This window comes from Hermetia illucens, chromosome 5 (assembly GCF_905115235.1).
Source record: "Hermetia illucens chromosome 5, iHerIll2.2.curated.20191125, whole genome shotgun sequence".
NCBI lineage: Eukaryota > Metazoa > Arthropoda > Insecta > Diptera > Stratiomyidae > Hermetia > Hermetia illucens.
In genome coordinates, this window is record NC_051853.1 from 71566801 (window position 1) to 71591936 (window position 25136).

General features: G+C 39.0%; 2 protein-coding genes across 2 annotated transcripts; one reads left to right on the forward strand and one right to left on the reverse strand.

Moving 5' to 3' along the window:
• Positions 1-63: 63 nt before the first annotated feature.
• On the forward strand, positions 64-6235 carry LOC119656652 (signal peptidase complex catalytic subunit SEC11A). Its single transcript, XM_038063117.1, has 4 exons — positions 64-262; positions 5268-5527; positions 5585-5765; positions 5835-6235. The coding sequence occupies exons 1-4, from the start codon at positions 194-196 to the stop codon at positions 5883-5885; spliced, it is 561 nt and encodes a 186-aa protein (XP_037919045.1). The 5' UTR covers positions 64-193; the 3' UTR covers positions 5886-6235.
• Positions 6236-13275: 7040 nt separating this feature from the next.
• On the reverse strand, positions 13276-25045 carry LOC119657862 (TBC1 domain family member 22B). The gene is made up of 8 exons (XM_038064987.1): positions 24416-25045; positions 24046-24286; positions 23809-23989; positions 14618-14779; positions 14365-14551; positions 14109-14291; positions 13822-14045; positions 13276-13759 (listed from the first exon to the last, which is right to left on the reverse strand). Exons 1-8 carry the CDS (start codon positions 24648-24650, stop codon positions 13625-13627), a joined length of 1548 nt encoding a protein of 515 aa, XP_037920915.1. The 5' UTR covers positions 24651-25045; the 3' UTR covers positions 13276-13624.
• Positions 25046-25136: the final 91 nt, after the last annotated feature.

A 25136-nucleotide genomic window follows, 5' to 3' on the forward strand; every position in this document is an offset into this window, starting at 1 on the left:
CTTATCATCCAGGTTGCGTACGCTCATGCACTTTCGGATGACGTTTGTTCGAAAATAAACTGACGTGGACTTGTCAGTGGTTGGGCCTTCAAAGCGGAGAATCGTCAACGTCAAACATTGCTCACAGGTCCCGGTTGGAAATTTCTTTTATTTCAAGTATTTTACGTGGACTTGACAAAAGATACCGTAAAAAATGGGTGTAATGGAATCGTTGCAACTTGACAGCATGCTCGGCGACGTACAACGTATGGATAAAAGACAGGTAATGTGGAAGAGTCCTTAATAAACATAACCTCGATTGATTGTTTCTCAGCAAAAAACCTGGATTTTGCTAAATAGATTATGGAGATAGTACTGTTTCGCAAACGTGAACCCTGTTGGTATCAAAAGTGCCGAAATTTTAGGTCGTAGAGTTAAAAATCGGCTCTTCTCATGCCAGGCACGTTTACCTGACGATTCAGTGATTGGGCAACGTAATCAATTTTGCCGTATGCCATTAAGTGCTGAATGTTATCTCAATTAGAGATGCAATTGTCTTTCGTTTCGGTTCGTTCATTATAATAACTTCAAACGGAGGGGACTTTGATACTTTCCATCTGCGCCGTTACCCCTTACTAAATATCAATTTATTTAATCCTCAGGGTCCTACCCAGGCACCTGTGTGTAGTTTTTATCATAATAAACGCTTCAAGGACCTAATTGGCAATTCTGTATAGTAAAATATTCCTTTTGTTATGATTAAAATTGCATCTTTGAGGGTTGTGTCATTCCAGTTCAAGCTCAGGTGGAAGTTGCATTTAGAAAACCACATTCAGAATTGTGCCGAATATAGCAGCTTTTGCCAATGCATTTGTTCACCAGTACTTCATTAAAAACGGAATCTAGACCTGCAACCTGGTTTCCAGTTAAAAGTCCTAAGATCCTATGATAAGCATGTGTTGTTGTTGTTTTGCGTTACTAAGGTTACAAACCGCGGTACATTGATCTGGTTGTCAACTTGAGGCCCCATCAACAAATATATTTTTTTTCAGGTATTTTTGCAACCGTTGCTGTAATTTTGGGGTTGCTCGCCAACTTTCCGACAGCCTTGCAACTTGGTTGACAGTCAGGTTGCTTTGTTGGCATCTTTAGGTTCATGCGCGGGGATATTCTAGTAATTATTGGGTCGTTTCCTATGAAATTAATAAATCAAATGTCTAAATTCAATTATTTCTTTTTTGTTTTTCGTTTATTGTTTATTTGTGATGTATCAAACTAATTGCTCATACTATGGACGCACCTCTGCCATTCTAATGAGAAATCATGCATCCTTTTTCCGCAGAAGCCTGGCTCACGGGAGTCGATGAAACACTGAAACACTCCTCACAGCTTCTATGTTTTTTTTTATATCAAAAATTGTCGAAATTTTGAAAGAAGTGGTAATCGATTGTGCAAGTTCTGGCGCACACAGTGGGTTACGAAGAGTTTCAAACTCAAATTCTTGCACCTATGGACGGAATGGAGTTGAATGTTGTCTTTCGAGAGGACGGAAGCAGACCAATTGATCAAAATCGGTTTAATTATAAGATTCCGCTTCATTTCGTCTAGTAGCTTGCAGTAAACATCCGCCGTGGTCGGTGTACCATGTTTCATACTGCTGCAGTCGATGGCACCTGAACCAGATCACCAAAAAACACCATGGGGGTATTTGTATTAATGTCCCGTTCATTTTGGTATTTGATGTCGATTGTTGGCTGCATAGTATAGTGAGGTTACTCTGTTCTAGCCTTCGGGCGTGTTTCCCAATCATCGCTTCGATAGTGGTGCGGGTGTACCCCCCACTTAAGAGAGAAAAAGGTTATATACCAGCACATCCAGTATTATTTGCAGATATTTAGTACTAACTCTTCGAATTAGACCAAAAATTTACAAATCCGCCCAGTTGGAATTGGCCTGTGCCCTGATAAAGTGCTTTATTCGAAAGTAGCATCTTAAAAATTCAGACGAACCAGCGAGGTCGGATCTTGCGCTGTTTTTGCACCGATGCAACGTCCAGTTCGGTGCCACCGTCGGCAGAAACGATGCTGCCTTGATCAACGCTTTCGATGATCTGCACACGAATATATATAGGAAGAGTGAGGTGACCCTCGTGATTGAGAACCTTGGTTTTGTTAATATTTATCTTCAGTCTCGACATTACCCATCTCTCTTTCCAATTCCAGAGTCATTTGACCAAGTTTCATTATTCATCATGGTCGAGGGAAAATGTCATGGTCCATTGAAATCCTCCACGTCCTCCGGACGAAACGTCGATAACAAGAAGAAATAATATCGGTGATAAGATGTCACCTTGGCGGACTCCGGTGCACCATGAGACATTTTGCGTTATCGTGTGTCGGTTTGATAATAGCTATTAGTTTCTTCGGAATGCCCCTCCTGCGTAGAGCACGCCAGATACAATCCCTGCTCACGCTACCGAAATCGATGAAGAGCAGATGAGGCGAAGATCTAAACTCCGCGCATTGTTCCAAAATGATCCGGAGGGCGTTGATGTGGTCAATACAGGGGAATCTAGAGCAGAAACCAGCCTGCTCCCTGTCGATCAAGCCTTACAGCGATGAATAATTCTGATTTCTGATGATTTCTCCTCTGTTTGCATCCGCTGCGGCGCGAGTTAATTAAATATCATATGGTTGTGAATTGTGATGATGTTATCCTTCCAACTCCTCATCCTACTCGATGCGTTGTTGACGTTTCGATGGCAGTAAAATTTTGAAATTAAAAAGCTGCTAGTCCACAAGAATAAAGGAATTGGTGAAAAAAGGTTCTTACCCTTAGACAGATTTCGAAAACATTGCATTTCTCAAACTCCAACGTTAGTAAACACCGGCAACACTGCGGCGAGTTGACGGTGGAAAATTCGGCAAACAGAAAAGCGTGACTTTTGAAGAAGATGAAACAAAGAATCGTCCGACAAATACCCCTTGGAGTCCATAATAATACTGCAGAAGTCAATAGATGAGAAAGTATTTGTATAAACTTAAATAGTATTTCAAGAGAAAGCGGATTCAATGGACATCCAAAGGTGAAAAAGCCACTTCTTAACGTGAGGCATAGAAAAGTTCAAAAGGATTATGGTTAGCCTGATGGCTTACTGGAATACTTTGCCATTTTATACGAATGTTTGTTTGGCAGTTTAAAATCATAGACTCTTCTGAAAATAACATTTTCTAGGATAACAACCACCCCAAAAATACTGCCAAAGTTTGTAGGGAATGGTTTGTGGGTGAAAGGATGTTCTGAACTGGAGTCGGACATCGGTATATCCTCGAAGTCAGGGACTGGAAACAAAGTTAAAACCTCGCGAAGGGCATTGCGAAAATGTTTGCGGTACGTATGCTATATACCTTTGAAGCTATTGTTGAAAATTCTGCGTAGAGAGAGGGAAATATTACCAATGAGGTGCTCGACTAAGGAAGGGATAAAGAAGGAAAGGTTGCACATAGCCGGGGAAGGAGAGAGGGAGAAAAAGAAAAATAGAGAAGTTATATACTAAAAAAATCACAGCATGAGCCACACGATAATTAAAGCAAGCCTACAAAGGATCCTAGAAACTAAATGATAGTGGGAGAGGAGTAAGCGATGTATGTATCGATGTACGATATCGATCAATGGAAATATTAGCTTTGATTGTCTCATCTAGATCGAATGGGCCACTCTGTTCGGTTATGGGCTTTATCGAGGGGATCGGGGGGTTCTCAAATTACCATCTAATGTATCAAGCCTATTTTCGGTCAGCCTTTGAGACATTTCCAATTGACTTCCATGTTTAGGAACGAGCGAATTGCCAACGCGAATTACATGTCCATACCATCGAAGACGTGTTTTTCCGCAGTTTCTCTACATTGGGTGCCATATCGATCGCGCCGGTCTCAGATATGATTTTAACGTATGACGCCACAGATCCAGCAATAAGTTTGCTGCGTTCGCTAACTTTGTACCTCACCAGCACTTGGAACAATAGGGAACGGCAGGGCAAACACTTCCGGAAATTTTGAGAGTTAGACATTCGTTGATGCAGCGATCGCACAGGCCGTCACCATTTCATCCAAGTTGCGTTGATCCGTGAAACAGTTTAATGGCTCAGTTCACCGAGCATCAATGTGAGAAACTTAAATTCCACAGTTCAGGTCTGGCAGCTTAGCATACCAGAAAAGTTTGTGTAGCACGCGACCAAACATCTTATGTATTTCCCGAATTGCAATATAGAAAAGGCGATGCTTCTGACGATGCTTCTCCATGACCGCATAACGTGTATTGCTCGAGTTGCTCCACAGTTGTTGAAAAACCTCGCTTGGTTCACAGTAATTTGAACGATGTCGCGAATGCGATTATCAAGAGTAAATCTTCATATTAAGGGATAACAACGAATCGGTATTTGATTAAAAAATTCACTGAGGCAGAGTGTTAGGTCCCAAATCTTCGCTTTCAATTGGCTGGCTGCATTGTTTTTAGATTTTTAGATCCTGTTGCTTTCATTTGCTTGCTAGCTTCTTGACGGTGATAGCGTCCTGTTTGGAAAAATGGTAAATGAGCTAATTCTCCTTTGAAATGGGTTAGAAATATTCTCGTCAATGTTTCGAGAACTTGGACGATTGTGTCAACTACCAATGTAAAGAAGGTTGTAGCCGTTCCACCGCGTTCATGCTCTATTTCGGAGCTCCTGGCACCCCACCACCAAGTTTCTTACAAAGCGCCGATGGCAACGCACCGCTTCTGAGAGCTCTTCCAAGTTCCTTCATCTTGCCAGGTACCGATATTTTTCCTGCAGACTCTGATTTGTTTGTTTACATGACGCCGTCGTTGCATCGAAACCCCTTTGTGATTTCTCAAAGGGGCCGGGCGGCGAGATGGGCGCCTAAATATTTCAATCTCTCGTAAAATCTGTCACCATGAAAGATCAAGTAGAATTCACTATCATAGTGGAGTCACTTCACTTATACTTCATTTCTGTCAAATATTAAGGAGTGTATATTTACTTTCAACTATTAAAATGAAAGTATCGCGGAGTGCCGCATTAAATTTTGAGAATTTAACACAATTTAAAATATCGGAATCGTAGCACGAAACTTTTATCTCAATAAGCAGCAGTCAGTTCGAAGACGCCTTCTCTGAAACGGCTAACAAGTGAAACAACCCTTCAAAACGTATGCAATCGAATTCAAACCTCACAATATTTGCCTTCTGTCTTTTAACTCAATTCTCATTCTATATTTTTTTCATTTCAGTTTTTATATCAGGTACTTAGTTTTGGTATGATTGTTTCGTCTGCGCTTATGATATGGAAGGGTCTAATGGTTGTGACTGGAAGTGAATCACCCATTGTCGTCGTGCTCAGTGGCAGTATGGAACCAGCTTTTCATCGAGGGGATTTACTGTTCCTGACAAACTACCGTGAAGAGCCCGTCCAAGTAGGAGAAATTGTCGTATTCAAAGTGGAAGGACGGGACATACCAATCGTTCATAGAGTAATTAAATTGCATGAAAGGTAATAGGTTCGATCACAATCAAATAGGAATACTCATTTTATTAAAACATTCCACAGTCGTAACAATGGAACCGTAAAATTCCTCACAAAAGGTGATAATAATTCCGTAGATGATAGAGGATTATATGCCCCCGGTCAATTATGGCTGACGAAAAAAGACATTGTGGGCCGAGCGCGAGGCTTCCTTCCATACGTAGGCATGATTACGATATACATGAATGAATATCCAAATTTGAAGGTAAAAATAGCTTTCAACCTAGTTATTCCTCATGAATGTTTATTCAATCTTATTTCCTTTTACTTACAGTATGCTATTCTGGGAATTCTGGCGATTTACGTTCTTCTGCATCGTGAATAATACATAAGAAAAATCTCGGTGTATTATTCCATACGCAGCACAAAAGAGTGTAATTTACGGAAAAGAAGAGGCGAAAAAAATACGAACACATTCTTTATTTTTCAAAAAACAAAAAAAAAAACAATCGAATTGTCCACCTTCCATACACTTAATTTTTTCCTCTGTTTAAGATAGAGAAAGGAGGCGGAGGATACAGGATTAATTAACCACACGTTTATGTGTGTTTATATCGTTAAGTACTGATGTGAAAAAAAAATAAAACCTGTGTGTGTAAAAGACTTCGAAATGTGTTGCTAGAATTGTTTTCTTTTTTATATATTTTTTTGGAGGAAATAAATTATAAAAATAAACTATTGGTTTCCAAGTGTCTGCGTTATCAATGTATATTTTGGGTCGGGTACCCTGTTTAAAGACGAAGCAGAATAGGGTGTGTTTTTACTACAAGATCATTATTGATTCAAGCACTAGTCGGTTCATTTACGCTTAGATATACCCCAAAATAACTAGTTTCAGCCACGAAAGCCTACGCTACATCGTCACGACTGATTGGATCTTATGAACAATGATGAACATCCTCTTCTATGTGATACTGGTGCATTACAAAATAGAAGAAACATGGACGTGGCAACATCGTCATACACACATTAGCTTTATTAGAATTTATTTTCGGTGAGCTTTCTTCCCTCATCCTAAATCCAGGATCATTTCCCGAAGACGCCCAAATCATAAAATAATTGAATCACCTTCGCATTACCAGTATTTTCGGTAGATGTGTATTTTTGGGTTTTGCCAAATGTCATGCGAACTCTAAAACTGCACTCGTATTCAGATCATTCGAGGAGCACTCTCTGTCATCACTTCAAAAATTGTTTAGAAATAATTAAAAACAGATAAATGGGAGGCCCAAGCGATTAGGCTCGTAGCCGAAAATTGGGTTAGCATGAGAGAATCCTTGCATAACCTCTATAATGCTTTCGTGAATTATTCGGGCTAGAGATATGCATACATAACTAATAATAATATTGTCCTGCGTCCTAAAAGAGCTATTGTGACCCTTTACTGGATATAGTTTACCTATAAACTATAGTATGTCGTCTAAACCTATAACCGACAGAAACTTTATTATGTTCCCTACTTCCAAGTGTTTCAACCTGACATCTGGTATTAAACATTCTCCCAGGTGCCTGAACCTACTCTGCACAAGTGCCGGGCACTGTCCCAGAAGATACGTGGAGGTTTCATCTCTTTCATCACAGCTAGCTAGCTTCCCCATTTCCGACTGCACAGAATGTCTCTGGCCCGTATAGCGACGTGACTGCTCCTTTGTGGCCTGGAACCCAGAGTATCCAGACCTTATTGAACGAGGCGACCATATTCAGTTTATTAAGTTATTCCCACACTAGTTTGAAATTTACCTGGTAGAACCTAAGTGCTTTAATAGCTGCTTGACGATCGGTTAAAATACCAATGTTCTGCCCCCAATAGTTCCTTTCGAGGTTGAAGGGGGCACATCTGTCTATGGCGTATATTTCCACCTGAATGTAAATACATTCCAGCTGAACTATTGCAAAATGGAGGAGAATTGCTTTGACAATTGCCAAAAGGGGTAAGCTAGCCTGTGACAAAAACTGTGGTATTTCATTGTTGTGCGTCTTAATAGATTCTGACGAAAATCATTAATTAAAGCCAACCCCCAAGCCAAAAATAACATATATACTTCGTAAAATCCAGCTAAAAAATCTCAATTTTAAACAAAAATACCAAAACATTTCTATTCGTTTTGAGTAACAGCTATTGCATGAACCTACATTCAAACGAAAATAGGGAGTTTCCGAGAATTTGTATACTTTTGAAAGTAAATAATCAAAATTTGGCCATTGTTCGTGGGAAAAAGTTTGCCCCATCGTTAAAAAATTCTTTGTCGCTAAAAATTGAGTGCAATAAATCAATGATGTAGATCGGGTGAGTAATTTCTCCGAATTCTTACGACGCGCACTGGAAAAGTTTGTTTACAGAAAAACTCGTCTAAAAGTTGTAATGCCTTAAAGAGAGGGGAAGACCATCGAACCGCACTGCTCAAACGGGAAGAATAAGAATAGGGAACTACAACTTTGAGACCGTTGATAATTTGTCCTATCTAGGGTCGAAAATCACAACCGATAACAGCTACGACGATGAAATCCGCGCACGGTTGTTGTCAGCCAACAGAGCCTATTTCAGCTTACAAAGACTCTTCCGCTCGAAACGTCTCACCATAGGGTCAAAGCTCTTACTGTACAAGACTATGATCTTGCCAGTCCTCATGTATTCCTCGAAAACTTGGGTTCTTAGCAAGAAAAATTGTGAACTCTTGGCCGCGTTCGAGAGAAGAATCCTCCGAAGAATTTTTGGCCCCCTACATGAGGATGGACGATTCCGCAGCCTACATAACGACGAAATCTATGAACGATACCATGACCGTCCGGTTGTGGATAAAATCCGGCTCAATAGGTTACGGTGAGCGGGTCACTTAATCCGTACGGATGAGGATAATCCCAACCGGAAAGTATATAAGGACAATATCTATGGTAGAAAAAGAAGACGAAGCAGACCCTGCCTGAGATGGAGCGATGGCGTAGGCCAGGACGCCAGACAGCTTTTAGGGATATCGAATTGGTGGACCTCGGCGCAAAACCGGGATGTCTGGAGTTTTATTAGGGCAGGCCTAGACCGGATACCGGTTGTTGCGCCGTTGATGATGATGATAAAGACCATGCTTGCCTGTAAGCGCTGTATAATGATAACGAAAGTAAATATTGATTTGAAAAACAGGTATTCTTCGAGTATTTTTCTACGAAAAGTAAAAAATAAAAATGCAAAAGAAATTTGATCAATAACAGGTTAATAGTCCTTAATAAGGAACTCCAGATATCCCAGTTTTACGCCGAGGTACACCATATCTATATCTAAAAAATTCTTCGAAGAATTCCCCACTCGAACACTGTTAAGAGTTTGCCGTTTTCTTTGTTCATGGCCATATCGAATCATGAACAAGTTTGACTTACCCGAAAAACTGGTACGATTGACCAAACTGACTAAGATCAAATTGCATTCAAAGTGCTTGGTAAACTGGCATGTTTCGAAGCAACCTGGGGATTAAAACAAAGAGATGAAGTCGCCCTTATGCTCTTTGAACTATCCCTGTATACATTAATTGTAAATTGACTTTAGACACCACGGGAACATTGTTCCATAATATGTTCGGAGGTAGTAAATTTCGCTGGCGACATTAACATCAAATAACATACAATCCCAGCCGTCAAAGGGCTATTTATCCAGTTAAATAAGGCAGTACAAGAGCACCTAAAAACAAACGAAAAGAGACAAATATTTATATCATGGAAAGGTAAAAGACACAATATGACAAAACTGGGGCCAACGAAATCGGCGGCTAATGATAATGACCAACAAATCCCATTACCAATCCTACGGAAGAGCAAAGAAGTACACAGGAAGTTTTGAATTTATAAAACAATAATAAGACTTTTGCCGTTGTAAACCTGAGAGCATGGATTCTGATCTATATCAGAATCACTAAAACACACTCGAACACAAAATCCTACGTTGAATAATTCGACCGGTAAAGGATGTAGTTCACAGGCAAATTAAGACAACGATGAGTTGTTTAACCTCTGACGACATAGCAACATCGTTTGTTATTAAATTGCAAAAATCGTAGTGAGTTGGTTACGTACCATGAATGGACAACGAGCGAATATTTGAAAGAATGTTCGAGGGCAAAGTCAATGGTAGTCGACCAGATGGGAAGACCCGACGGACAGGGCCACTAAAAAATGATCGAGGGCCACTAAAAAAGGATCGAGATGAAAAGGTGCCCAGCACAAAAAGGGGCAACTTTTACTGTATATCATTCGATATGCTGATTCTGTGTAAAGTTTTAGCCTAATTATTGTTAGTTTCAGATAGCTTTGTTGATATCGAAATATTTACCGCTAATATAATAACTTTCCCCTTTTTCTGTCACGCTATGTGTCATAACGGTTTACAGCAAATTTATAACTACTTTCCTAATTTTCTCAAATTCCTACTATACTGGCTACTATAACCCGCAGAAACTGATTTCTGCTAAGTTTAGACCGTACCAATTCAAAATGAAACTTTTAAGGGAGATTCTTACTGGACAGGTCCTTAGGATAAAACACAATTTAAAATTATGACAGGTTGTTGGGTTTTTTTTATAGGCCAGACATTGAGTTAAGCGTTCTATGCAAGTTTACAAACATTGTCTCGATTTCTCCATGATTGCATGAGTAATGTAGTATGAAGTAATAGTAAAAGTGATTGTTGACTATTAGGTAACATGGAGGGTACGAAGCTTAATTCGTTGTGGATGATTGCCTCTGCCTTTGTGCCGTTCCTCTGCTGTAGGCTTATCAATTCCGCAACATTAAATGTAATGATAATGGCATGCAAGCGCAGAGCAAGAAGCATTTGTTTCTCGGAGATGAGATAAATTATCCCGATATTGGAACTCGGTGAACCAAGATCAAAATTATAACGATCCCCTCCCCTTGAATAGGATAGGCTTCTCGACTTCCTAGTCCACCCTTTATTAACAATTTTTGTAAAATCTTGCTCTGCACATGGTGGAAGATTTTCATTAAAAATCTTATCATTGGAAACATTGTAGCCAGCAGCGTCATTTGCAATATATTATTGTACCCTTCGGTGACAAATAACCAAGTTACGTTTGCCATCTCAACCAACCCGTTTGTCAATTCTTCAAACCTGATCACTCAGAATGGTGCTCTTTTTGTGCACTCCGTGGTTATTGATTTCAAAACGTTGGTTATGGAGACCGTGTGTATTGTAATAGATGCAATTTAGATCAAACTATGAACCTCTACTCCGAATGGCTCAGGGGTTAGAGTGCTGGGCTGCGATAGGGAAGTTCGCGGTTTAAATCTCACTGGTAACAGAGGGATTTGTATTGTGACTGGATGTCGGATATCAGGTAATATCAGGTAATAATCTAATGATTTTACAGAAAGTGAACAAAACCTCATCACCATTTCAACCTTAAATATTGGAAAATCACTTTATCCATTCGACACTTGGACGCAAAAAAAATGTTTTCTCGAACCCGATACACGGAATGACCTCTTGAGCATTTACACAGGTGGGCATAATTATTCGGAACTTTTGAAAGTGAAATAAAAATATGAAGAATATTAGGGACGATTCCTGAATAACAGTGTAAATAGGAAGTTTCCTGATTGCGCGCTCTAGCGGTTTTATTGAATGACAAAATAATTTCAACATCGGCTATAATTATTTCAACAAAAGTATTTTGATACAAATTCATGTAAAAAAAATTAAAATCAGAGATTTTAGTTAAAAAATAAATTAATTATTAATTAACAAATTGGTATGCCGTATAGATCCCTTTTCCATCAATCATCTTTCCCCTGTAATCGTTCGGGTATAGATACTATTAAATTTTGTATCTAAAGTGGTAGAACTCACTTGTTTTGGGCTAAAAGTGAGTACTAGACTGTTTGGGCTTTCTTGCTCCAATACTTTTTATGAATAATCCAACAACCTCAATAACATTCAGGTCGTTTGGACTCTAGCTCTATTTAATTAAGTTTTCGCCATCTTTCCTTTTTGGTACTGCACAAAATATTTTTCTAAAAGTTGAATCTTGGAAATGTAAGCCTTTGTTAATAACAAACGTCTTTTCGTGTTGATAGGAAAAATAACCCGTACATTTCGGACGACGTAAATTTTTAAATTTGATTCTCTTCAAATTCTATGAGCTATTTTCTTACTCACCTCCACACCTATAATATTTTTTCCATCTAGGGACAAAAGCTTTTATTGAAATTGTTAATGCGGAATGCAGAATAATGCGATCCGGCCTTGAACATGTCAGTCGTCTCCGACCTCATTTGACTCTACTTTTCATCGTCCTGTGTATTTTTTATTTTCTAATAATGTTATATATGATGTATTTTTAGATATGCTAGTTCCAAAGGTGAAATTCCTACTTTGAACTTCACAGAACGGAACTGGATTCTTAGCTCTGGGTCTCACAATTTTTAATTTACCCTGCACAGAATTTTTCATGAAATGCGACTAAATGAGATTACCAGCCAAACTATCGCTGCCAGTTATTAAAAAAAAACTGCACTATTTCATTATTCATTTCACACTTAATTGAAATAATTATGGCAGGTGTTGAAATAAATTGGTCATTCAATAAAACCGCTAGAGAGCGCAACACAACTTATTATGTTTACTGTAATTCAGGAATCGTTCCTAATATTCTTCATGATAAAGCTGCTTTCAAAAATATAATGGGAATGTGAAAAAATCAGTTTCGAAGTTAAAATTTGTAGAAAAATTCTATGTTGAAATGTACACCTGTGTAGGTTCCTCGAATAGTAATTTTAGGGAAGTGCAATAACTAAAATGTTTAAGCTCTTTCTTTCATCAATATCGTTTTAGCGAGGATTCCATTCCAAATTGAAATGCGACTTCCCGAGAATTTCTAGCCCATTATTTCTAAATATCATTCAGCATTGAGTTCCCTTCTGTTCCGGAAAGTGTTTCAATTTCGAAAAACCATTGTTAAACATATTAATACCCACCGCGATTCTATTCTTCTATATTCGAGATAAGGGAAAAAGCCTAAACAATGAGTTGGTTCGCCCAGATCATACGACGTTAAATATATTGTCCCCCATATTAATAAAAATAGGATCCTATAATACTTTCCCAATTGTACGGATATCTCTTCATGTTGTTCTACAACCCCCCCATTTTGGGGTAAGTGAAGGAGCTACTTTCCAGGGTAGTTTTAAAAATTGTGCTTCTAGACTACAACGGAAGTGGAAAGCCCATAAACCTTTTAAGATAACCGCAGTTTTCACGATCTCCGGGAAGATGTTATGGCGAAAAACATAGCATGGATGTAAAAAAAACATAGCAACATCACTCTTAGTAGAGCAAAATTTTTTGATATTTACTCCCCGTTTTATGACCGAATTAATACACTTTCTTCAGGAGCAAGAAACTGATCTTAGCTTTTACGAGAACAAACCCCACCAACTTAGAGTTGTTACTATCTTCTGAACTGAAAACTGGAAAAAAAGAGGATAAGCGCCTTGCAATCATGATAAGTGGGGTATTTAAGTGAGCTTTTTAGACTGCAGTAAAAATTCCGATATCCGGTTGATGCAAAAACATTCGAAAAATGAAACCAGAACTGTTTCATTACAGCGTTGCATGATTTCCTCTTTTCGATCATTTGTAATATTCACTAATTTCCAGTATTATTTAAAATGACAGCCAAAATTTGTAAATTGTGGTTGTAGTAAATCATAAATTAAAATTTTTAGTGATCTTAAAATTTATTCGAAATTTGTTTCTTTTGTTTTGAAGAAAAAAAAATATTTCATATGGTCTTTCCGCGCATGTGTACAATGTAATAAAAATGCATGATAACAATTACACCATAATATCATGAAATTCATTCATAAGAATTATTCTAGTAGTAGATATTAGCACGTCCTAAATCAGAGCAAGTGTCCCGACAACTCTCCTCACTAATCTTAACACATAGTACAGATAATCAATTTTCCTTTTTCTTCAGTAGCTGTTGTCATTTATATACATTTATAATAATGATAATTAACATTATAATTATTTTTTGGGTTTTGGTATTCCAATCGATGTCAACTTTTCCCCTCCAGGTGTTTAGGTGTGTCGGCGTATGTGAACTTTAGTTTAAATGCTTCCGCAACTAGAACACTTATATGTCGATCAGCCCAATTGTGTGTTGGAAGATTTTGGAGTAAAAGCATTAATCCCTGCAGTAAAAACTACTATGTAGACCCGCGATATCTTCAAACAATGCGACAAACCAAATTACCTGAAAATCTTTCTGCTGAAGTAGTTGCTCGCGCCAGTGCAAAAGGAATGCTGCACAGACATACAAATGAAATACTGCAAAACCATCAGACTCCGCTAGATATGTATCCCACAACCTTATCGTACAGTGCAAAGGTAATTCTCTAGTCAATAAGTTATTCATCCAACGAAAAGAAAATTGTAAATAGTCTACACCGTGCAATTGTAAATGTTTATGTAGGGTACCTAGAAATTAAGGAGGAAAATTCGGTCATGTGATATATATCATTAAAAACGTAGTAAACTTACCATCAATTCGTTGAATTAAATCTTTCAATTGGTTCACCTTAGCTTGAATACCAAGCTGGGCAAAAATATAATTATCTTGAATACAATCTAGAAATTTTGAGAGACACCAAAACGAATCTGCTTCAATTGAATTACGACTTTCCAATGACAAATCCTCTAATTGTACATTCTCGAGTTCTTTATCTACGTGTGAGAAAGTAAATAATTTCAATAAACAACACTATCTTCAAATTAAAACGTGAGCCGACGTATTCACCTGGTCCAATGATTTCTTGTAGAAATACAATGAAAAATGGGGTGACTAAGTCGTTGATGCCTTGAACATAGCCCGAGGCTGGATGGCGTATTGCCCATATAAACAGTATACGCTCAAACATATCTTGAACAGCTTTTTGTTGAAATAAAGGTACGTGGGGATTCATTCTTGGCACATCTATATGAATCTGAATTATTGCATAAAACAATTAATCGATATGTTGGGATTTCCTTTCGCAAATTCATTTTCTTACTTGTCTATATGTATCCTGCTGAGCTTCATCCCTGCTATCGATTCGAAAGTATTGTGCTACTAAATTGTGATAATCCAATCGCTTTCGTTCTAGCACTGAGTCTCTACGTTCTAAACTGGTTGGAAGGTACTCTGATAATAGCCGCCACGTTACTGCCCGCACCTAAAATTTAGAAGGAGCAAATGACAATTAGATTTCTAACTAGACACTATGTACAGTTTCTTCAATTTATATACAATAAATTCAGTTTCTCATAATTATTTGTTGATTTTTATTAGGAATTAAAATTCAACACCATCTCCGTTGCTAATAGAAATTACGTATTGATTATGATTTTTATTAGCTTAATCAGAATTGTCCTATAATTGAATTATATGTGAGAAGACATCGCGTGCCGACCGCGACACGTTGGTATTGTTTCGAAAGTGGGTTCCTTTACAAACAAACTTTGATCTCTTCAAGCGCGTGAAGTATTTCCAACTGATTCCACCTTAAATGAATTGAGGAAAATATAGAACTAACCTTTAATAGTGGCAATTACTTTCTAAGTGCTTTTCGATTACAAACACGCATTGAAACAAAAATAAGATGCTATCATTAGGATAATCGCTTAGAATATAGTGTCAGAGTATCCTTCGGTAATGATCTTTCTTGAAACTGCTAAACCCTTGTCTCTTGTCTCAAGTACTGTTAATAAAAGAGAAAGAGCAAATATCCTGAGCCACAAAGGCAAATTACAGGGAGGGAAATATAACTAATAAAACAAAACTGACATTCAGTGAGCGACAACAGGTCCGATGTCGATAGGCATCCGAACTAAATTGAGCAGTTTGTTTCTGTCCCATACATGAAAAGTAAGAGAAAATGAAAGATGAATTCTAAATCTGCCAGCGGAACTTTTGAAATCCTTTCTTCACACAATACGAAAATCCGGACAATAACAATCAATGAGCAGTGCGTGGTGAACGCATTCATCTTATTGAGTTTTGCCAGGAAAAAAATCTGAACCAAGCCGACATAACGGTCACAATTCAGTAAAACCGTTTGTTCGTTTTCTCATCCTTATCGTGTAAGAAATGCCAAGAAACGCCTCGAGGTTGTAAGTCACGCGGATTGTTGCTGCACTCAAATTTAATGAAGAAAGTTGTAGTTCTTCATGAAGTATTCGCCAAGCAACCCAACAACAGCTGCATATTTGTAGGCAGGGCAGTGATAGACATTGTACAACAGAACGCATTACAATGTCAAGATTTTGGAGTAACCTTACTGTGTGTAAAAGCTCCAGTTTCTCAGAACCCTTCCCAGAATAAGTAGGGAATTCGCTTTATATAAGTAAACCTTAGGAAAATGCGGCTCGACAACAAATGCGCGCTTCACCATCGTCAACTCCATAATGGTGATTGAACTTCGCTCAATGAAAACTACGTTTGCTGCACTCTCAACTCTACCTATTCCCAGCATCCTAGGAGCAACATGCGCTTGAGACTGCCCAATTTAAAATTGCACCCAACTCCCCTCTCTTCAGTATTTACTGTCTTGCCCACTTTTTCAAACATAGCGCCATAAGGCCAAATTTCATAACTTCATGAGATAGCAAGCAAAATTACCCTAAGAACTTCAGACAAATCGACATAATTCTTGCTGAAATATTTGGAGAAACTGGTTGACCTAAAGTTGCACCTACTAAATGAAAACTAACAAACTTCTTAACGTGGAAAGTCTTATGAGTCTGCTCGTCATTCTTTGGTTTCAAAGATAGAGGATGCAACTTTGAAAAGCGAGTACGCGATGGCGGTGTTTGTGGACTTTTCAAGGGGCGTTTGATTGTGTGCTATGTGATCACAAACTTTATGATCCGCCAGAGAGCATGATGTCAATGATACTTTGATTTAATTTATGATATGCTAACGCAGAGATTGCTATGGGCCAAAATAGATGCTGATCCTTACCTAACAACAGAAGCAACGATAAGCTGCTCCAAAAAAGTGTATTATTGTCACTTCTGTGAAGTATGTTGATTGACTCACTACTATGCGAACTACAAAATTTGCCAATACACGCATAAGCTTATGCTGACGACGTGGCTGTAATTGCGCGGTGTTTCTTGTGATTATTTATTTGAAATAATAAAGCTTGCTTTTCTCTTCGCAAGTCTGCATGTTGTTAGCACTGTGAAGGGAACAAGTGGCTCCCTAAATATCGGTATTTGCAAGAATATATATCTACACCAGCGAAAAAGAAAAGACAAGTTTTTTATTATTTCAAATAATTAATCGCTGGAAACACCAAATAATTACACACAGACACAATGGTATTATTTACAAAAAGGGGGAAACTGAATGGTATTTGCCTGAGATGAGGATTACAACCCTTCAACTCTCCGAAAAAGTGAAATATCTTCTTTGGATCAAACAGGTAAAGATAAACGAGTTCTCGCAGCTTATGGGCTGTGCAGATGGTCCTTTGCTTCGACACAGGGGCTTAGACCTCATGGATATACGTTGCTACCGTTAGGCCGATTCTCGCTTATGCATTCGTAGTGTGTGGTGTTGAGATAACTGCATTTCCAGATTTTAGATAAGGCAGCGAAAGTGGACCTAGCGCTGTTAATGTGTCGGACTATATCCAGTTCGGTACTACCGTCGGCATGCTTCCTAGATATACATATTGATCGACGGCTTCGATGCTATGCCTGTTAATGCAGATAGAGAGAGTGCGATGAACCGACAGACTGAAAACCTTGATTTTGTTGGCGTTTATCTGCACTTGCCTCTCTTCCCAAATCCAGAGCCATTTGATCAAAGATGCCATCTACGTAGTCGTTCAATGACATCTTTCCCCAAACGCCTATATGATAATAGATAGTAACAAGATTTTCACATGCAAAGAACATGGTTTTTGCGAACAACCGTTACTTCACTTAGCAGTTATCTTTGCTTGTCATAATTAAAATTTGATGTCTGGTAATACGGTATTGTTCGGTGATGTTGCAATGTTTGGTGATGCTATAATGTTTTGATCGCGCTCGCGGATGGTAATGTGATTTACATTTTAAGGTGATATCACTTCTGTAACATTACATACATCACCTACCCATCTCTTTTTCTCAGGATGAACTGTATGCGATCCTATGGTAGGCAACCTGGGTGATTGACGAGCAGTTCAAGGGCAGGCCCATCATAATCTGCACGCTGCATTGAGGGCGTTGAGTAGTCCTTGGCTAATGCTGCCTTCAGAAACTGGGAACAAACTTCCCATAATGACAGGTAATAGAGCCTAAATGCTGCTAGACACATCAAACTTTTTTTGTCAGAACCTAATAAACATACTCCATAGCTGAGTGTTTACAGCACAAGACTGTCGTACGGAAGGTCACGGTTCAAATCTCGCTGGCGGCAGTGGGATTTGTATCGTGATTTGACGTCGGATACCAGTCGACCCAGCTGTGAATGAGTACCTGAGTCAAATCAGGGTAATAATCTCGGGCGAGCGTAATGCTGACCACATTGCCTCCTACAGTGTTCTGTAGTGTACCCTTACGATCTTGAATGAAGTGCTCTAACACACTTCAAGGCCTTGATCCAATATGGATTGTTGTGCCAACAATTATTATTAATCAACATACTGAAAATTTTATCCTGTTGAAAAGCAGAAAGATTTGCAGAGGTATTGTGGGCATTCTGACTGGCCATAATTCACTAGCTGGGCATATGTTCAAAATAGGAATTGTACAAAATGATACGTGCCACTCCTGTATTGAAGAATCGGAGCCTCAGACATCAGATCTTTGGGGCTGATATGCTCCAGTTTAAGCGAGTAGTACCATATTCACTAACGGAAATCCTGCGACACAAAAACGTACCTAGAATATTTCGTTAGACGGGAACATCGAGTATAAGAGAGTACTACGTTCTGAGTGCTTAGAGACTTTGCTTGTCTCCGTCTGCAACGATAATATGATGATGTTATGATACACTTCACTCCTTCAAGTTCTCTCCCATGAGGGCGTGCCTTGCGGATAATATTACCGAAACGGAGACCGATTTCACACGCTTACATCTTACTTCGTTTAACCCCAGTCTATCCAATCTATTTTATAGTATTATATATCATTCTCGGAAATTGCACCTTCCTTGCATGTAATAGATACTCGCTGTAGAACCTCCTCTTCCCTTCTTCAAGTGATTGGTGACGAGATTCATATGGTGATTCTCTAAAGTCACGTACGTGATACACTAATGGCAATAGTAGACAATCCAACGATTTTTAACATGATAATGTATCTGTACATATCATCTTTAACCTTTGTCCCAGTCGGAAGCAATGTCAGCTAAATGTATGAATCATAAGCTTGGGCATATTTCAGGTGCTAATGTGGTTAATGCTACCCTTTCAATTATCACACTCAACACGGATCCTTATCGAGATTCTCAGGTGGAATATTCAATTGGATCCTATAAGCCCGATATGAGCCTCAATGCATGTAATGAACGAGATAGTTCTTTGCTGAGTTTAAGGAGCTCTCCTTAAATGCAGTAGGAGTAGCATAAGATTTTATCTTCGAATATAGAATCTTATATCTATAGAATAATATTCAATACAATACAATGAATACAATAAAGCACAACAAACAATGTAGATAACAACAAAAAACAATCTGCCCAAAAGTATACAATCTGGTTAATAACAAAACATACAATCTGTTCAATGTATATTATTCAAAAAGTTATAACATTCCATGAAATACGTGTGAAGTAAACAGTTCGACAGTTGTACAAATGAAACTATTGTGCGCCAAAATATTTTATTTAAAAAGCCATAAAATCTTTCATGCCTAAAGTTTCCGATTTTCTTTTATTTACCTTATATTATTCTCTAGTTTCTTTATTATTGGCTTTTTGATATTTCTAGATTTGAAAAAAAAAATGGAAAAAAAAATAATTTTTGCAAAAAGGTCTGAAACCCCATAGTCTGTGCTTCACCGACACCTGAGACAAAAAAAACATTCTTTTTTCTTTGATTCCATTTTAATTTTGCGTTCGTTGTCATGAACGCCGCAAGATTTCAGATCTATTCTGAAGCGAGCCCTGCTATTTGTATTGATATTTAGACACGTGAAGTTTTGTACGTGACGTGAATCTGGAAAATCTAAAAAAGACGGGCCTATACTCACGAGCCTGGATAACCGATAGGTACGTAAAAGCGTATCGACGAGGCGCTTCAGTTAGTGTTTCTGATTCCCTCCTTAGTAGTGTATAGAACATGGACACAGAGAGACTGTGTATCCATTTCATTATCATAACATTTGATGCTGTGCAACCGATAAGTTCACAGCAGTGAGACAAACACAAGGCGAATATAGACATCCACGATGACTGGGCGCTTCAATTAAAGTATTTTTGTCGGATAACTCTGCCTGTGTGCTTGACCATCGTCAATCCAGATGGTCATTTTGTTATCCCAACAACTGCATTTACTGAAAATGGTCTTCGGCTTTGGTGTCACTACGTAACCAGTCTGGTAAATTATCAGTCTATTCAATGTCAATGATGTTAGAATTGTTAAATGTTACCCACATGAGAAACGTTTCGTTTATTACACTGAATGAAAGCTTGAGATTTAATGTTGATACACCGAAGCTAGGTACTTTGTACAATCTTCAGTAAAACAAAAATAAAATGTTGAGATCAGAAAAAATATAAATAAAGTACTCGTATTGTTTAGGATAGTGCTTAAACCTAGCTTAGACTCAAACTATTGGCGGTTTCACTTGGATATGATTCGCAACCTTGCGAATATATAAAGGAGCCTTTTCCACCTGTGGCCACTTATGGTCACGCTGCTCCCCTAGACGAAACCGTTAGTTCCTATTTTTAAATAAAGTATATTTGGAGTTATTCTACTATGCTAAATCCTATCTGATATCTCTTGGTCGGCCCGTGACAGATCCCGCCACAGGCCGACCAAAAAAATGCATCCAATGTCGATACTAACAACATGATTGAATCGAGTAACAAACCTCGCAAAAATGCTAGGTGCAACTGAGGCGGAAGGACGGGTTCTATCGCGAAATGAGCAAGGTTCTTGACGCATGACGTCAGGATATAAGTAAATTAGTGCGAACAAAACAAATACGTGTCCGAACGCTAAATATTGACACCCTCTCTGCAAAGACCGAGGAACTCGTAAGAGCCATTCGTAAAAGGCGTACTGATATCTGCGCTCTACAAGAAACCCGATGATTTGATGCTAAAAGTTGCAACATAGGACGTGAGCGCGGTAAAAAGGCCGATAAACTTCTCTATTTTGATAACCCATACTCAATACGGTGTTGGCATTGCCTTTTCAGGTTTCCGTGATGTCATTAAAAAAAATCGAACGATTTGATGACCGACTGTTGAAGCTCACCATTATATCAGTGGCTCGCACTAACCACTTCTTCACCGCATACGCACAACAGACAGGTCGACCTGATTTCGAGAAAGATTCTTGGTAACTTCTCAATGGAGAGATATGTAACGTGCCTGCGGATGACTATATCATTGCAGGCGACCCTAAGAGTCTTGTGCGTGAAAAGGCGAATGGCAACAGGTGCTACGGGGGAAAACGGTTTGGAGCACGTAATGACGGTGGCGAGCATATAGTCAATTTTGCGGACACCAATGAACTTGTATTTCTGAATAATTGGTTCACCAAACGATTGTCTTATCTTCCTAAATTTTGTAGTGGGAACAGTAAAACGCAAATCGACTATATTCTTATAAAACATCGACATTTTACCACCATCACTGATTGCATAGCCGTCCCCTATGAACCTATCACATCGGTTCCGATCCGATTGTTGTCCCATACCATGAAGATTATTGAATGCACTCTTGGCAACTGTATTCGCGAAATCGTTCAAATAACCGTGAATCAAGCCGAGTTTGTCAAGAATTGCGGAACTTCTGACGCATGACGTAAATAATGTAAGTAAATCATGGAGAAACACCGTAAGCATCGTCCTCTCTACATTGCATTTCTGGATCTGGAGAAAGTGATTGATCGTGTGCCGCACGGACTCATCTGGTAAGGTCTACGACAACATCTAGTGCCAAAAGAACTCGTGCGCTGAGCTAAATTGCTCTACCATGATCCAAAAACTAAACTTCAAAGTATGGCAAGTGTGCAAAACCACTTCGTATCTCTGTCGGTGTTCATCAAGGAAGCGCCCTCTCACCACTCTTTTCCTAGCATCTAGTAGCAAAAACAGATCTCGAGCAACTACTCCAAAAATGGAATGATTGCCTCATGCAACATGATCTCAGATTGAATCTGAATAAAGCTGAATTTTCGACCGGTCCCTGTGACCTGCCCAGAACTAAGCAATTTAAATATCTGTGTGATGAAATTGCTTCACGCATTTGCGCAACCTGGTATTCTTTGGGATCGGCGTATCATCACAAATATAAAATTTGCCGCAGGGTCGTCCGCCCTCTCCCCCTCTATAGTTCTGACTGTTGACCGAAATGAAGATATCCGGGATCGATATGGGGTTGCACCGATCGTGGAAATATTGCGAAAGAGGTGTCTTTGATGGTAGGATCATGTGATAATTCGCGCTAACGGTAATTCACTTGCCGGTAAGCTACTAAAAGGCCGACCGAAAGATTTGTGTCGTTAGGATAGACTCTTCCGATGCTACCTCACCTCTATCCTGTCGGGCATCATGACCGAAAGCGACTGCTGGTGTTGCTGACTCCAATAATTGATCGAAGAGCCTGACAAGGCTATGAATCATATCGAGCAAACCACCGTCCAGTCAGACTTTAGGTGGCCTAAAGGCTTAGTTTCACTTACTTTTTTGAAATTTTGTTTGTGGGAAGAATTAATTACAATTCAATCAAGCTTGGTCATAACTACCCACATTTCGAGCAGCTTTTGAGAATTTTTTGAACCATTTGAGCGAACAATAACAAAGTAAGGTGATATTAGTCCCTGAAGGTCGTAACTACAGTTTTTCAAATGCGGGGCGCGTATTTTTATATGAAATTATTTTCCAAGAATATGAACCTCACCTGCAGGTGAAATCGTCAAAATTAAAAATTTTTTCGCTAATTATCCAGAAAGCACCACTGAAAAATTGATTGTTATTTTTAATTTAAAATTCTCGCGAAGGTGAAAAAAATACTTTTGAAAAAGACGCAATTGAAAAAAAAAATTGTTTGAATAGATTAGGAGAACGTTTCTCACTCTTAATTACAAATCAGATTCAGTTACTACAAATACAAACGCGCTCGTACAATGAACTGACGCCAAGTATTTATAAATACGATATTTACATAGCGCTACAGGATTACGTAAGAACATAGAGTGACCGCCTGGGCGCTCAAGCTTTTGGCCTATGCCCGATAATCACTCGGTTCTCGGCTCATAAAATCTAAAGGAATGCGAATTGCGTTTTGAAACTTTGACAGTGTATTCTGGGATGGTTAAGTTAACGATCTATTCAATTAAAATAAATCGATTCAATTAAAACAACCTCCTAATATCGAATATTGCCGGGTCCCCATTCTATTTGATGGCAGACCGCACGGTGCATAAATCAGAATGTAAGAGCTATTTACCCTTCGAATGCAGTCCAATATCAAAAGAGAGAAATCTCATTTGCATATTGCGCCAGCCAGTACACTCGTTTATCCTTTTTTAACTCGTAAAGTACGTCAGTCTATAAAACGCACTAGACATTATGTAGATTCTACATACTCTCATATTTTCGAGAGATAAAGACGAAAGTTGAAGTGAGAAGGAATCCCTTGTACAGATGCCATACGATGCCCTACGTTTCCAAAAAAATCGATGAATCGTTTACATCCTGTGAACTGTAGCTTTTTGAAAGAAATTTTCTTTGTATACAAATGCGTATTGAGATAATAACACATATTTAAGCATTGCATCTCACTACCTCCCCTTCAGGCATCTCATTGATATAAAAATTGATAAGGACGGAACGTGCGTAAATCTATACATAACGACCTTCGATTCCCAAAGTAAACGATTACCCAAATTTACACCTCTTGCATATCATAGTAAGTGCCACGAATTAAAAAGGTTAAAGTAGGTCAACAAGATTCTGTTTTGTTTTTGAAATATTTCCCCGTCTTACAACAAACTAACATTTAGATCCATTGCCCAATAGCATGCGAGTTTACCTTCTTTGGGATTCCCGACCAGCTCAACTTCTTCAGTGCAATCAAATCTAGGAGAGCAGCATCGAGTAAAGGACTAAACTTTTCTATTTTCGACTCGTACTCAGCATCACACGAAGATGACGAGGACAGTTTTTGCAACTGAGGACGACCGGGATAGGCGTGGAATTGTCTAAATTTCAACCTAAAAGGCAAACACATCAGTAAAACACGAATTGCATGCACACAACTACTTTTTACCTGGTGCCGTGCGAGTAGTCGGACGAAGCATTTTGACTGTGATCTTCCAAGTGTTGTACTCCGTTATCTCCCAGGTGTTCCTTATGTTTAGCATCGTTCTCTTTCTCGGGGTCGTTATCGTCGTGATGGTTTTTCACCCCTGCTTCTTGATTCCGCGGCATACCCGCAGAGACACCCGTTCGGTGTGTTTGAATAACGTTGAAAGCTGCCGATTGTGAAGCTCGTTTTGATATTTTCGTATCTGAAACAGAGTAGTTGGCCAATGTATAGACAACATGAATTTCCACTTAGGAAAAAAATCGCCGTTGACACTGAACTTTCTTTGAGATTTCTAGAGCAGATAACGGCCTGCCGCGAGGGAGATACTCACCCGCAATGCCAGTTATTATGCAAAATTCATCATCGCCAAGGTCCCACGCATCACTCACTGATTGTTGATAGTCCTGGAACGATCCCAACTGACCCTTGCCCACCTTGGCAGTGTGTGCCGCAACTTTTTGATCTTTCTTCGGACTAGGACGACCCGGCACCGCGCGACCATTGTTGCGCCAAAACGATGACGAACTCTCATGATTGCTATCCATAGTCCGGGCGTATCTGAGCATTCGCCGAGGTCGCGAAAACCGTCCAAAGGTCTACGCTATTGCGGTTGGATATCCTAGCCTTGAAGTTTTATCTCACTTTGACGGCTCTGATTTTCTACTACTTCATACCCGCGATTGGCTTCCGTCTTCCATATACTACGTACGTGCCAGTTTTTCTGAATTCTTCCCTGACTTTTTCCCCTCTTGGCAAGTGGGACGACACAAGGAGAACCACAAATGTCCAACGCACGAATTCTTCGACCGAGTATGTAATCCTTGACCGAACCGAACTGTGTAGTATCCGATTTTCGGTTTAGAGAACTTTTCCTTCGACGACAGAAATTCGGTCCAAATTTATTTACTTTGACATATCCAATTATCAACCACATCTAAACGACAGCAGTGGAAGAAATTTTCGAAGATTTGCAATTCGAAATGACATTAGCTGGGGGATGCCAATGGCTGAGGAATCTCAACATGAATTGAAAGCTATCAGATGCCATGAAT